Below are 14,864 nucleotides of genomic sequence, written 5' to 3'. Positions count from 1 at the left end.
ATGAAAAAAAATGTTTCTTTATGAATCATATTATGAAATAAAACAGACAAAAAACATAAAAAGTGAAAAATAGTATGCTTTGATCTGTATTCAGACTCTATCAATTCTTTCTCTGGAGGAGAAATTCTATCTTCTGGAGGAGGATAATATTTTTTATCATGAGTCCTTTGAAATTGTCCTGGATCCTTGTATTTTAAAGTACTATCTTTATACCTGTTAGATATTATAACATGATTTATAAATTTTAAAGTATGATCTTTATACATACTAGTTATTATTGTTTTATTCTTGTGCTCACTGAAATCCAGTTTTCTCTACCTGGTCCTCCACACTGAGGACCTCATATTTCTTGGTACTCTCCTCGTTAAATATGGCTGCTTTCTCTTTCAAAGCTCCTGTTCAATAGGAGGAGAAGTGGGAATATTCCTTGCTCCCCAGTACCCCTTTCATGATGTGCTTCATAAGGGAAATACTCAATCCTCCTATGAAACCAGAAGGGTATTCAATAACATGAGTAACATAAGCAAATGACCCAGAGAAGTAGGACATGCTCACTAGATGCTGAGAAAGTCAGTCATGGCCCATTATCAACAGAACCACAGGTCTATACATTCAGTAGCTTGCATAAACTACCCAAATATTCCAAAATTTAAATCACTTATACAAACCTTCCAGAATTCGTCTGAATCAAGTCCATGTGCTTCAGTTCAGAGTACTGAGCAAGTTTATTCTGTAGTTCCAGTCCTTGTAGAATAGAAAATCTTTTAGTAGTGAAAAAAAAGGTTTAAAAATTTGTTGCCACTTCTGAGGAGGGACAGGGTGATAGAACAGAGAGAGAATAGATAAATGGGATTGGGGAGGAATATAATGTAGGGCAATACAGTTAACAATAGCAATGGTGGGAAAATACTCTGATGGACTTATGATAAATAATAAAACCTCTCCCAGAGTATCTGAGCACAGACTAAAGTATACCTTTTTTCCTTTCACTTTATTTCTCTTGAGGTTTCTCTGTCTTTTGTGGGGAGGGAGATTTATGTTTGCTTTCATAGCAAGATTATGTAGTAATTTGAAAATAAATAAACAAATCATTAAAAAATGTATTGCTTTCCTAAGATTGGGACCCTGAAAAAAAAAAGCTAAAAGTAAAAATAATCAGGATTATAGAAAAAGAATTGCTTATATTTAGATAATCAATCTGGGTTTGTTTTAAGATTCTGTTAGAAAACCCTGAAAGAGAATGTGTTTGCTTAGATGAGTCTGTACCCCTCTTTTCCTCCCTTAATGAAGTTCAGCTTATCCCCAGGCACTGACAGTGATCACAGAAGGGCTAGCACATGGAGGAGATGGTGATTTTTTTTTCTTCTTTTCATTTAACTTCATTGGAACTTAATTTATAAATGGAAAATTCAAACTTCCTTCTTCATCTGATTAAAGTATAAATGCAGATTAAGAGGAGATGGAAAGAAAACTAAAAACACTTTGTTCTTATATTTATGCTTTTGACCCATCCTAATTATGTATTTATCTTACCCACAAGTTGCACTTCATATCTGAGGTAGACTTTTATGATTAGTAATAATAATATTATAGGAGCCTGTAAGATATTAGGAAGCATGGTAATACTTAAATACTTAGCCAAATATGGACAGACTTTCCACCAGCAAGCTGACCTCTTAGTGATAGATGGTGCAATAACATCAGTAACAAAAACAATAAGGAAAGGGACAGTGCCAGTGATTTCATTATATAGGGAAATTCAGGGTGAGGAAACTCCATTCACCTATATAGATTATCATCTTTTCTACAATATATAACCTTAGAGATTTCTCTAGATTGGTGATGTCAAATTCAATTAGAAATAGGGAATCACTATTACTTAAATAAGGATCCTTATGAGTCACATATTGACTTAGTTTTCAAATGTATTTTTTTATTCTTTTGTTAAATATTTCCCAATTATATTTTACTTCAACACAAATTTTCCTTGTTTTGAATCCTCTCTCATATTTATTATTATTATTTTTTTTTTTGCAAGGCAATGGGGTTAAGTGACTTAACCAAGGCCACACAGCTAGGTAATTATTAAGTGTCTGAGGCCAGATTTGAACTCAGGTACTCCTGACTCAAGGGCCGGTGCTCTATCCACTGCGCCACCTAGTTGCCCCTATTATGATTATTTTTACAGAGTCAGTATTATAAGCCTTAATAAATTGTACTTGGTAATGATGCCTCGATTCAGTTAAGGGTCTGAAGAATACTTAAATAAAAGGTTATTTCAGGGAAGAAGCTTTTTTGTAACTAAATTTAAGCAATCCATTCTATTAACCAACTTCCTTTCCTTTTTTACACTTCTTGCTCTGGCATTTCATCCATGAACATCTTCTCCAGAACTGGATCCAAGTTTTATGCCCTCTAACATATTGCACTAACAGGTGATAGAATATTCTTTGCTCCTCTCTACTATTTATAGGTTTTCTCACTATTGTTCTCAGGCAGAAACATCTCTTGCTTGGAGTAGGCATGTTCACTTTTCCTTGATATCAGTCTACTCTGATACTGAGAGGTACAATCTAACTGGTTTTTTTTTATTAATAAGTTCAACACCTGGCTCTTTCTTTTATAGTTATGTCTGTCCTTCTGGTTGTATTGGTTGATATTCTTTCAAGTACCCTAGCCTCCATGTTTGGGTCCTTTATGCTCATCCTTCAATGGCTAGTTATGTCCATATACAATAATAAAACAGGGAACAGATGGTTGAGCTATGCTGTCATTTCCAAGAAAAAAGTATTCAAGGCCAAGTAACTCACATAAATGACTTCTTTAAAATTATGGGGAGAGGCGGTTAGGTGGCACAGTGGATAGAGCATCGGCCCGGGAGTCAGGAGTACCTGAGTTCAAATCTGGCCTCAGTCACTTAATAATTACATATCTGTGTGGCTTTGGGCAAGCCACTTAACCCCACTGCCTTGAAAAAAATAACTAAAATAAAATGAGGAGGGGTCTTTTACAGGTGCACATCCCCAAGAAATTGCATGATCATATCCATTAGCAATATATAGACATTCAGTCCCAGTAAAGGCTGGGTACAACTAGTTCTTCTGAAGTTCCCTTCCAAAGGAGGGGAAAATCTTTTTCATCAACCACAAAAATACTGAGTCCCAGAAGGCTGGTCTGAAGACAAACTGAGCTCTGAAGAGTTCCCCTAGTTTGAATCCCTCTTCCAATCCATCCTCTTCCTTAAGTAATAATAGTACCTAGCATTTGTACAGCACTTTTAAAGTGTGCCAAGCATCATACACATATTATCAAATCTGATCTTTATAAACAACTCTGAAATTTAGATGTTATTATTGTTCCCATTTTATAGATGAGGAAACTGAAGCTCAGGCTAACATGACAAGCTGGGAAGCTCCTAACTCTGCTACTCTGCCCACTACACTACTGGGGACAATTGCCTGCTTAATAATTATATTTCTAGTCTTATTTTAAATGACTTTTCTTCATATATTCCATGTTCCAGTCAAATTAGGCTGTTCATTGTTTCCTACACTTGGTATTCCTTTGTTTGAGTAATCCTGAAGCCTGAAATATATTCTCTTTTAACCTCAGCTTTCTTAGTTTAGTTTTCTTAGTTTCTGATCAGTCTCCCAAAAGGGAGTCTTTGTTGATCTCCTTAAATATAGAATTTTCTCCTTCCTCAAATCATTTAAATGCTTATTCATTTATATATTGCATTCTCCTACTAGAATGTGACCTCCTTGAAGATAGATACTATTTTGTCTTTGAATTTCCAGCAACTAGTACCTTGCATATAGTGGGCAATTAACAAATGTTGGATTTGTATTTGGAAGATTGAATTGGATTCATAGCTTGGTGTGAGCATTGAACCTGTTTTAAAATCTTCTGTCAGAGTAGCTCAAGATCCCTTATCTCTTTTTTTTAAGTTTTATTGATGTTTTATTTTTTTAACATCGTAAGTATTTATAGATTACCCCCACTCTATGAGCCATTTCTTGTAACTAAATGAAACACTTACATAAGCCTAGCAATATATTTACCTCATTTAAAATACATGCAATGCAGGACCTAGATTGCTTTTAATTTGGGGGGTGGGGAGCAGGGAGAGGAACAGGGAAGGGAGGGAGGAAGAAAAATGCAAAATTCAAAACCTTGCAAAATAATAATTGGAGTAAACTACTTTTGCATGTATTTGGAAAAACAAACAAATATTTAAATTTTAAAAAAGAAAATACATGCAAACATTCGAAATCTATAGTATTTTCTCATCTCTCTGAATTGTTCTTTTTAATTAATAGAAATGTATTTTCTCTTTTATTCCATTAAAAATGAAAAAAATTTCTTGTAATAAATATGCACAGTTAAGCAAAACAAATCATCTCGGTATCTTATCCATGTCTCATTTTGCATCCTAAATTGATCACCCCTCTGACAGCAGATGAATAGTATGTTTTGTTATAAGTCCTTTAGATTCCTGAATTCTCATTGTATTGATCAAACTATGATCATGTTGATTATTTTCTTATTGCTTTCAAAATTGTTTTTATAATGCTTTTATTCTATAAATTATTCTCCTGGCTCTGCACATCGTGTTTATCACTTTAGAAAAGTCTTCAAAACACTGTTATAACATCATTGCTATATCACAAATTGTCTTCTAGCTTTGCTAGTTCATTTTGCACCAATCTATATATCTTCCCCCATGCTTTGAAAATCATCTATTTCCTCATTTCTTATAGAACAGTGTTATCTCAATACAGACATATACCACCACTTATTCATCCATTCTTCAATTGTTGAATATTTCTTTAGTTTCCAGTTTTTGTGATCATAGAAAGATAACTACAAATATTTTTGTACAGGTGACTTTTTCCTATTTCTTTGATCTTTTGGGGAAATGTGGATTATAGATAGGTCAAAGGGTATTTATTGCTTAGCAACTTTTTTATAGATATGAATTGTTTTTTAGAAAGGTGGAATGTGTATTTTCCTATAGCCTCTGAAAAATTTATCATTTTCTTTTTTGTCATCTTTAACAATATGATGGTAGAATCTCAAAACTGTTTTAATTTGCATTTCTCTAATTCATAGTGATTTGGTATTTTATTTTCTAAAGCTAAAGATAGCCTAGGTTTCTTCCCCTGAAGAGTTCCTATTCATATCCATAGACACTTATCAATTGAATGATTTTGCTATGTTTTTATTACATAATTTTATTATGTAATGATTTCATCATCATAAAATTTTCTTCTATGAAATGCTACTTTTCCCACTCATTTTAGTGCAACTACCTTATTCTTTTTCAGAAGGTAACAAGTGAATTTTTTCTATTTACATTTTGTTTTCTAGTTCAAAGAGATCTGGGCAATTTTCTTTTAAGATTTCTTAAGCTGTGATGTCTATGCTTTTTTTCCCCCATAGCATTCAGGTAGAACAACGATTCTTAAAAAATTTCTCTTATATTTGTTTTTCCACATTTAGCTGCCTTTCCAGTGATATAGCTTATATTTTCTTCAATTTTTTCAATCTTTTGACTTTATTTTAACATTTATTTTTGCCTCATAGTGTCATTGGTTTCTGTTTGGTCTATTTTGATTTTCAGAAAATTTGTTGTTTGGGCATTGCTTTCTGTTTTTTGAAACCCTTTCTAATTCTTCCATAGCTCTCATTTCTTTTCCAGTTTTCCTCTAGCACCCTTATTTTACTAACAAAAATATTTTAACTATTTTTAAAATCCTTGCTTTATCTTCCAGTAACTCTAATTGAATTTGTGGCTAAGCTGTGTTTTCTTTGATGTCTAGTTTACAGATATTTTGAAATTATTCTCTTCTTCAGGATTTCTGTCTTTAACATTCTTGTTACCATAATAACTTTTATAGCGGGATTTTTTTTGTTTATCTATCAATTCTTCCAGTCAGCTTCCTATTGATGTTATAACTAGACTCTGGCTTTCTTGGGGGGAAAAAAGGTCTGAGTGAGGGTTGTGTTGTTCCAAACTCTCAGGGACAACTCAAATTGGAAATGTGATAACTTTTAGGGATCCCTAAATGATCTGTTCCTGGGAAAACCTGATCACTTCTCTGTGATCTGAGTTCCATAAGTTCTTGGCCTGGGTTTGGGATCTGAATAATAGTGGACTGATACTGGACTCAGTCAGCTTGAAAGCACTACTTATTCAGAATGACAGAACTGCAGTCTCCCTTTTATTCTTAGTTTCCTGCCCTGGTTATTCCACTGCAGAATTCAGATTGGGCTAATAAAACTGGAACTAAGAACCATTCTTCCCACTTCCACCCTCCCTACCACTCCCTTGTTCTTAGGATCTGAGCCATATTGCTGCTGCTTGCCTCAGAACCTATTCCTCTCTTAGTATGCTATCTAGAGCCAGAGACAGCTCCATCCTGAAATGCCAGATACCCACCTCATTCTAACCTAGTTCCCAGAAATGGATAGCATCGAGAAAGCTGTCAATTGGCCCTTGTTTCTATTATAATGCCTTGGTATTGGTCTGTGCAGGGACCTGGCAGGAATCTGGGGGTGTCGCAGTATGAATCTGGGACCTCTTCTTGCTCTAGAGCATAGTGTCTCCTGGGTTGGTTCCTTTGTGACACAATCCTGGTCAGACTATGTCTCTCTTTTTTTTTAGGTTTTTGCAAGGCAAACGGGGTTAAGTGGCTTGCCCAAGGCCACACAACTAGGTAATTATTAAGTGTATGAGACTGGATTTGAACCCAGCTACTCCTGACTTCAGGGCTGGTGCTTTATCCACTACATCAACCTAGCCGCCCCCATGTCTCTTTTTTTGCACTATTTGCAAACCTCTTTCTCTACCTCCCTGTGCTGACCTAGGCTAGGAAAAAAGTGACTCTGTGACTTTTTCAGAATTTCCCCATCAGAATTCCGTCTGGTGCTTTTTATGAATCTGTTTGGAACAGTCTCTTGAGAAAAAGTTTTCTGTATTTCTTCCTGCTGCTTTATCATCATGTTTCTACTTTCCTTTCTGCCTTATTTTCAATTCTCCCTTGTTGTGTTGATTCTTCCCCCCCCAACACACACACACACAAAATCTTTTTTTCACCAGAGAAAATAACTATTTCATCCTCTGGGAGTTTTGAAAATTTTTGTTGGGACAATTGAATTACAAAACATTCCAGTACTTTCATATGTTGAAGCTAAAAGACTGAGTTCAGTGGAAAGAAAACTAATTGTCTTGGGATGAGTTATCTAACACAGTGGTAAAATGTGGTACCCGTGTACATGATGAACTCTTAACAATCCTTGACTGCCCACCACTAGATCAATGACTTCTTCCAATACCTTCTTGTCTTTGTTTCCTAAAATTTTGACTTTCAACTTTGAATTTTGGAAAAATTAATTGATTATTAATTATTCTTCAATATGCCAAACCTCATTTCTCTCTCTCTCTTTCTCTCTCTCTCTCTCTCTCTCTCTCTCTCTCTCTCTCTCTCTCTCTCTCTCCTCTCTCTCTCTCCTGTAATAACACAGCCAAGGATAATTTTCTTATATTACAGAACTAAGAATTCTATGCAGTTAAGTTCTGCCTTATCTTATAGTGCAATAAGTAAATGATTCTTGATAGTAAAGTTTTCGTAATGGAATGGCATTAGGTAAGAAAGAATGTTTTGAACCTTCCTATTTTCCTTATTTCACATTTTTAAATCATTCAACTGTATTTAAACTGAAATCGAAAGTTTACTTCTGACAAGACATTAGCTGCCTTTTAAAAAACCCTCAAATATTCCATCAGATCTGTGTTTAGATCAGTGAAAGTAATGTAGGTTACACCATCTAAACATTCTTTTACCTTTACTAGTTAAAAATAAAATAAAAAAGAAGTCTTAATATTGAATATCAAAGACATAAATATTTAGGTATTTCATATTTCTTAAAGACTGGCCTATTTCTCATTCTGAGTCTGTGCTAGAATTGCTCATAGAGAACATCTACTTCAACCTTATTTTGAAGAGAAAATTGAGCTTGCAGAAAGAGAAGTAATTTGCTCAAAGTCACACACTGAGTCAGTGACAAAAATCAAAAGTCAGTTTTTAAACTCCCAGGCTCGTGATATTCTTATGCCATGCTTCTTCAAAGACTCTTCATTGTCTTCCAAATAAAGTCCAAAGACCCTAACCTGGCATTTCTAATTCTCTATGATTGGATCCCATTGTAATCTATATGGTGGGTCAAAATGATAGATTTTTCAGAAGATCTATGCTTGAATATTGACTTTGTAATTTATAATCTAAATGGCCTTATGAAATCTCTCTGGAGAGCTGACTCCTCTGCAAAATGAGGTACCTGGATTAGAATCCTTCCATCTCTAATCTAAGACCCTCTGATCCTATCCTCTTGGTCTTATCTTCAACTTTTCCCTTCCCCACTATGCTCCCACCAAACTGAACAATTTATCATATTCTGAATCTCTGGATCTTGAGTTTTTGTTTCTATTATTCTTTATGTTTGGAATACCTCCTAGCTGTCTAAGGGCTATACATGTTAAATGTCATCTCTGCCATGTAGTCTTTCCCAATCTCCATTCCTTTTCCCTAGTTAGATATAAATGTCCTTCTTAGGTGTTATAGCACTTTGTTTTTCCTTGTCTTAAAATGCCATGTAACTTTATATTGTAATTGTGTATGTCTATGCACTCAGTTGTATGAAGCACAGAAAACAGTCTTACTCAAGTCTTAATAGCTTTACCTCAATTTTTAGCACATAGGAAAGGAAGCATGCTGGACTTATAATCAGGAAGACATTTAAAGGGCTATCATTACAGCAAAGGTTTTTAAACAAATAATCATTGAACAAAGGAATGAATAAATAGTAAGAATTTCGCAAATATTTATAAAATTGAACTGAATTAATTTACGAAGAAATATCAAAATATATTTTCCTATTTTGTTGATTTTTAAAAATCTAAATATGGAGATTATTTTTGGAGGGATTGTGATAAAAAGTGAAGACATTTGAAAAGGTTTTTGAAAAATTTATCCTAAAGCTATTTTTTTTTTTATCATTCTAGAATCATCAGCTATGAATGTTGTCCTGGATATGAGAAGGTCCCTGGTGAAAAAGGCTGCCCTGCTGGTAAACCAGTTCCTAAATTATTGACAAAGCAATATGGGGAGCTAAAAAGGGTTCAAAATCTAGGGGAGGGGCTATAGAGCTTCACTACTCTCAGATTATGAATGGGTGGCATTCTGAAGCATTAATATTGTTCTGACATTTCTAAGAATCATACTGGTATGGTTAGTGTAAAATAAAGTCTAATAGAAGAATCTAGAGGAAGCATAATGCTCATCTTTCTTTCAATGTTTGTTATTCCTGACTTCAGGGAGATAGATTTTTTTCCCTTAATGAGACTGGTGATAGTTCTAATTTTGAAGATGTTCTTGAATAAACTTAGATGGAATGAGTCCATTGTCTCTTATTAATCTTGACCGTTAAAACAGGTCGGGAATAATTCCAAGCTGTGCATAGCATCAGTGTCTGCCTAATGGCCCATCTCGTTTCTGATTTGGAGGGGAATACATAGTAGAAAATCCCTGTAAGGAAGCAAGTGAAATTGAAGAGATCTGTAGGATCCCACAAATGATCCTTTTTATTTTTAATTTAGATAGTATAACCAAAGCCAGCCTGTATTTCCCAAATAGTTTTTGTGATGAGTAATGCTTCCTTTTGTACTGCCATGTGGAAAAATTAGCTTTTAATTTGGAGATCTAGTTTAATGACTATAAGAGAAATATAAAAATACTGACACAGCAAAAAATTGTATGTCCACAGGTAAATTTTCCTTGAATCTTTCATTGAATATCCCTCTTATTTTAGTATCTTCCCTGTCCCCCACACACTATATTATCCTTGAATGGATTTCTTTTCCTTTGATGTATTTTCAACCTTCTACATAAATTCTATAAAAATCTAAGATACAGAAAAATATGCAATAACATTTGGTACCCTGGTCATGGAAGGGGTGGACAAATGTTATTCATAGATGGGACATACTGCTATTGGCGAAATGATAGCAGAGATTGGGGGGAAAGAAAGGGAGCAGGAAGACTGACCTTGAGCATATCATTTTACTACTAGAACTCAGATTTACCATCTATTAAAAATGCCTGTAGCTTAGCATACTGATATGTGAATTCATGCCTTCTAGGGAGAAAATCTATGAGATTTATAGAATGTTTCTAAAGAAATAAAGTATAATTCAATTCAAATGAGGATTCTGAAGTTCATTCATTCAAATTATTCTGTAGCAAAGATCAGTTTAGTGAGCTATATAAGAATGAGATTATTTATAACTCATACACTAATTTTGGAGGATATGAAATGGATGCTTCTAAATTTACCAAAGAGTTTCCAACAATCTTACTTGTACAATTTACTTGCAATTGGCTATGAAGAAAATAATTGTTTGATCCTATAGTCTTCCCCTAATTAATACATTCTGGAATAGTTATTACCTACTTCTACCTCGGGATCTTTTGGAAAATAATTAAGATGACTTTAATACAGAATGAACCTCTCAGGAATAAGTGAAGCATTTGTGTTTCATAGGAATTTTGGCCCTCAGGCTTCAATTCACTGATAACCTATCAAACATTAAATCTTCCTTAGAAAGGGAGACTAATGGTGTCAAATTCAAATGGAAATTTTCTCTCCAGGCTATATAATGATTTTGGAAACTAGAAATTAACATTATCTTACTTGTATTATAATTTTCTTTATTTTGTTAAACATTTCCCAATTACATTTTTATCTGCTTTATCACTTTTATGGGTTGAGTTTGTCACATCTGATGTAACCAATCGTTGTCTATTTTTTAAAAATACACCATTTGATCTTTGCAGCACTGCCTCTCTCAAACATTTATGAGACCTTGGGTATTGTTGGATCTACCACCACTCAACTTTACACTGACAGGACTGAGAAACTGAGACCTGAGATGGAAGGTCCAGGAAGTTTCACAATCTTTGCTCCTAGCAATGAGGCCTGGGGTGCTCTGTCTGCTGTAAGAGAATGATAATTTACTTCTGGGATATTTTTGCTTCTTTTGTTATAAATATTCATGTTTCTGTCAGAATCAATGTATAATAAAGGGTGAAATTGTATTAGAAAGAGTCCACAGATAAAGAAGTGTTACCACATCAGAAAACTTTCCTTTTTCCCTTACTGAACCCTGGTGAAACCTGGGTTTAAACTTTTTACCTGTTGTTTTCATAGACTGGGTGACCTATTTAGGAAGTTAGATTGCATCTAAAAATTGTGATCAAACTCAACTAGTATCAGACGCTAGACAAGGGACTGTCACCATAAGAACTGTTACCAGATATACAGACTTTTCTTTCTTCTTTGCTTCCTTTCTTTCTCCCAGGAAGTTCTGGATTCCTTGGTCAGCAATGTCAACGTTGAACTACTCAATGCACTTCGATACCACATGGTAGACAGACGAGTCTTGACTGATGAGCTGAAACATGGAACAACACTAACTTCTATGTACCAGAACTCAGGCATCCATATCCATCATTACCCCAATGGGGTAAGTAAATAATTTTTTTGTCCAGACCTGTAATTTGATTAGTATGTCAAACTCTCTATGAAGCATTGGTACAGATCAGCAACTTGTCTGTAGCTTTCAGTCTTAGGAATTGAGAAGTTAAATCATTTGTCCACAGATATCCAGTTGGTATGTTTATAGAGGTATGTTTTGAATCTAGGTCTTCTGACTCAAAGACTTTTAATCTTCTATCCATCCACTATGCCATGCTATTTTCCAGAATAGGAGCATATTTTATTTATATACTATTGCTCTTTATCAAGACCTACCATCTTCAGTAGAACTTGTTTTCTGAGAGGTTTGTCTACTATATTAGTTTGTGTGGTTTTGTGGAGAGAAAGAGAGAGAGAGAGACAGAGAGACAGAGTGACAGAGAGACAGAGAGACAAAGAGACAGAGAGACAGAGAAAGCAAGTGAGTGAGGGGTGAGAGAGTGCCTCAGAGCCAGGAAAACCAGGGAGAGTTAAGTCTTGCCTCTAACACATTCTGATTGTAAGACTCTAGCAAGTCATTTAACTTTTAATGTTTTAGGCAACTCTCCAACTCTCTTAAGTTGTAGAGAATGTATCAACCAGTATTAGTCAAAGAAGTTGTTTATTAAGAATTCATTCTATCAAAGAAATCACTGGAAGCACAATATACCACTCAAATCACAGGTCCACTCAAAATTATTTTAAACTATGTGAGGTTAAAAAAAATCCACATAACATAGATAATAGTCCTCAATATTTGACTAGGTAAAACTCTGAAAATTTAATAGTTTTTATTTAGGGATTACAGGAGAATTAATAAAAGGATTAGGTATGGTTCACAGAAACTCTCACCTCACTGAAGTGCCCCACAGAATGAGGCATTTGAAAAGATAACACTAGATTCCATATGGAGTTTAATTGAAAGAATATAGCATGTAAGAGAATCCTGCTAATGCAAGACCATTATCAATCTGAGGAAATGAAATTCTGAGTTCATTTTATGTAAGACTTTTCTTTCCACCCTGTTCCAATTCCTGTTCCCTATTTCCTCCTCTTGCAGATTGTTACTGTCAATTGTGCTAGGTTGCTAAAAGCAGACCACCATGCTACCAACGGTGTGGTCCACCTCATAGACAAGGTCATTTCTACCACTACCAACAGTATCCAACAATTCATTGAGATTGAAGATACATTTGAAACCCTTCGGGTAAGCACTTTACTTGGACAAATGCTACTTGTTCTGCTAGAGTCAATAGTTAACTTTAGAAATACAATATTTGAGTGGTCAGGAAAAAATTCTTACTTCAATGGAAGAATTGGAATAAATTTCTTAAAAATGCATATTATGAAATTAATTATAGTAGCAATCATTTGGAGTTTATATACTAAAATTAACATTTATTTCAGTGTGTTTATTCCTAGGTCTCTCCTTCTTAGTTGCAAAACCATCTAATCTTATTGGCTTCACCAACAGAAATAGAGGGATTTTCTTGGGCACTGAAGATTAGCTCACTTGTTTGTTATTATTATTTCAAACTAGGTCACATCTGGACTTCTGACTGAAACACGCAAGATACTGGGTTGTATGGTCCTCTAGAGTATGTCCAGGACTGTAAGAAAATGAAACTGGACCCACTTTGATTAATGGAGTTTCTGACTTCTTTATTTGCTACTTGGACTTTATGAATATAATTTTTATATAATTCTACATTTTATCCTAAAAATAACAGTAAATCACATTTATATGATAAGATTTACAAAGCACTTTCCTTCCAATAACACTATGAGATAAGTAGTACAAATATTATTATCCCTATTTTATAAATAAAGGAACCTGAGGATAAGGGTCTATGACATTCAAATTTATAAGTCTAATAAATGTTAAAGATCAGAATTAGAACCCAGAAAATATGACTCTAAGTTCAATGCTCGTTGTGCTCATTATACCTTTATTTCTCTCCTTATTTTGATATTTTTATTGAATGCTAGACTAACTACTGTCTACCATATATATATATATATATATATATATATACATACAGTAAAACATCAGTTCTAGATAGGAATTAAGGAGTTTTGATTGGGGCTTGCTCTAGGGCGCTGACATTTAGAGAGTGCTTACTATACTTGTTGGTCTTCAGCAGTGTGAAAACTACTGAATTGAACACATGTATATAATAATTAGCTAAAATAGACAACCTCCCCCCACCCCATGCAACCATGTTCCAGCTAAGTCCTTTCCCAGTCCCAATGCCTCTTACCTCAAGCCTCACCAGGGTCACTTGCCTCATGTGTGAAAATATTTGTTCTCTCTCTCTCTCTCTCTCTCTCTCTCTCTCTCTCTCTCTCTCTCTCTTTCATGGACCTGGTTTTCAGTTCATTAATCTAGAACAAGTGGTCTGTCAGGAATTGATTTCTGGAAACCTTGACTCCTTTGCATTGAGACATACTCATTTTTTTTCATAAGAGGCTATACAAGTGATGATGACAAAGTATGAGACTTGGGAATCAGGGTTATAATTGTTGGCTTAGCTCCTGTTTCCATGTATGACTATAGGGAAGCAATTTCTTGCTTCACTGGTCTCACTGGACATTTGCCTTTCTACATGGGTAGGAGAAATTGTTCTCTACCCCATTTGAGCAATTGAACAAGAGGAAATGAAACTGTTTTGTAAGCAATTTCATAATTCCTTGAGAAGTAAACTTCCTGGCCACAATAGCCATGAAACATCAGAATTAAGGAGTAAAGGAGATTATGGTATCTGTTTCCCTGGAGATTTCCAAGGCTAAATTGAAAAACTCTGGATCCAGGCTGATATGGGTCTAGTTTTTCCATAGACTAGCTGAATTCTGAAGGGGAAGAGGATCATAGATTCAGAATCAGAAAGAATCTTAGGGTTCACCTAATACAACCATTGTGTTTCCAAAGATGAGGAAACTGAGGTTCACATCAATTAAGTCATGCATCCAAGATCACAAACATACTATGTGACCATGCTTGGATCTGAAAATAGGTCCTTTGATTGTAAATACAATACCCTTTCCACTATGCTATACTGGCTGTTTCTTTTCACTGTTGAATTCTGTAATCTATTTGCTTCTGCATTTCCACAGGACTTCTCCTAAGGTATTATTTACAATAATAGATCATAGAATTGGGTTCTTGATTAAATAGTTTCCAATTCCAATTCTTCTTCTTCTTCCCTTCACCTTCTCTCCCACCCATTGAGAAAGCAAAAAATATGATCCCCATGAAGAACATATTTCTTCATTAGCCAAGCCCCAGGTTA

The 14,864-nt window shown here is 34.7% G+C and overlaps 1 protein-coding gene across 1 annotated transcript in view; it reads left to right on the top strand.

The window, feature by feature from the left end:
• Window positions 1-14,864, top strand: part of TGFBI (transforming growth factor beta induced) — a 61,334-nt gene that overhangs the window by 16,152 nt on the left and 30,318 nt on the right. Inside the window, exons 3-6 of the mRNA XM_074213504.1 lie at window positions 9,065-9,129; window positions 10,896-11,056; window positions 11,420-11,584; window positions 12,635-12,781. Coding sequence (XP_074069605.1) covers window positions 9,065-9,129; window positions 10,896-11,056; window positions 11,420-11,584; window positions 12,635-12,781 — 538 coding nt within the window. The remainder of the gene's footprint in view (window positions 1-9,064; window positions 9,130-10,895; window positions 11,057-11,419; window positions 11,585-12,634; window positions 12,782-14,864) is intronic.

This window comes from Macrotis lagotis, chromosome 1, assembly GCF_037893015.1.
Source record: "Macrotis lagotis isolate mMagLag1 chromosome 1, bilby.v1.9.chrom.fasta, whole genome shotgun sequence".
NCBI lineage: Eukaryota > Metazoa > Chordata > Mammalia > Peramelemorphia > Peramelidae > Macrotis > Macrotis lagotis.
This window is presented reverse-complemented; position numbering and strand designations above follow the sequence as displayed.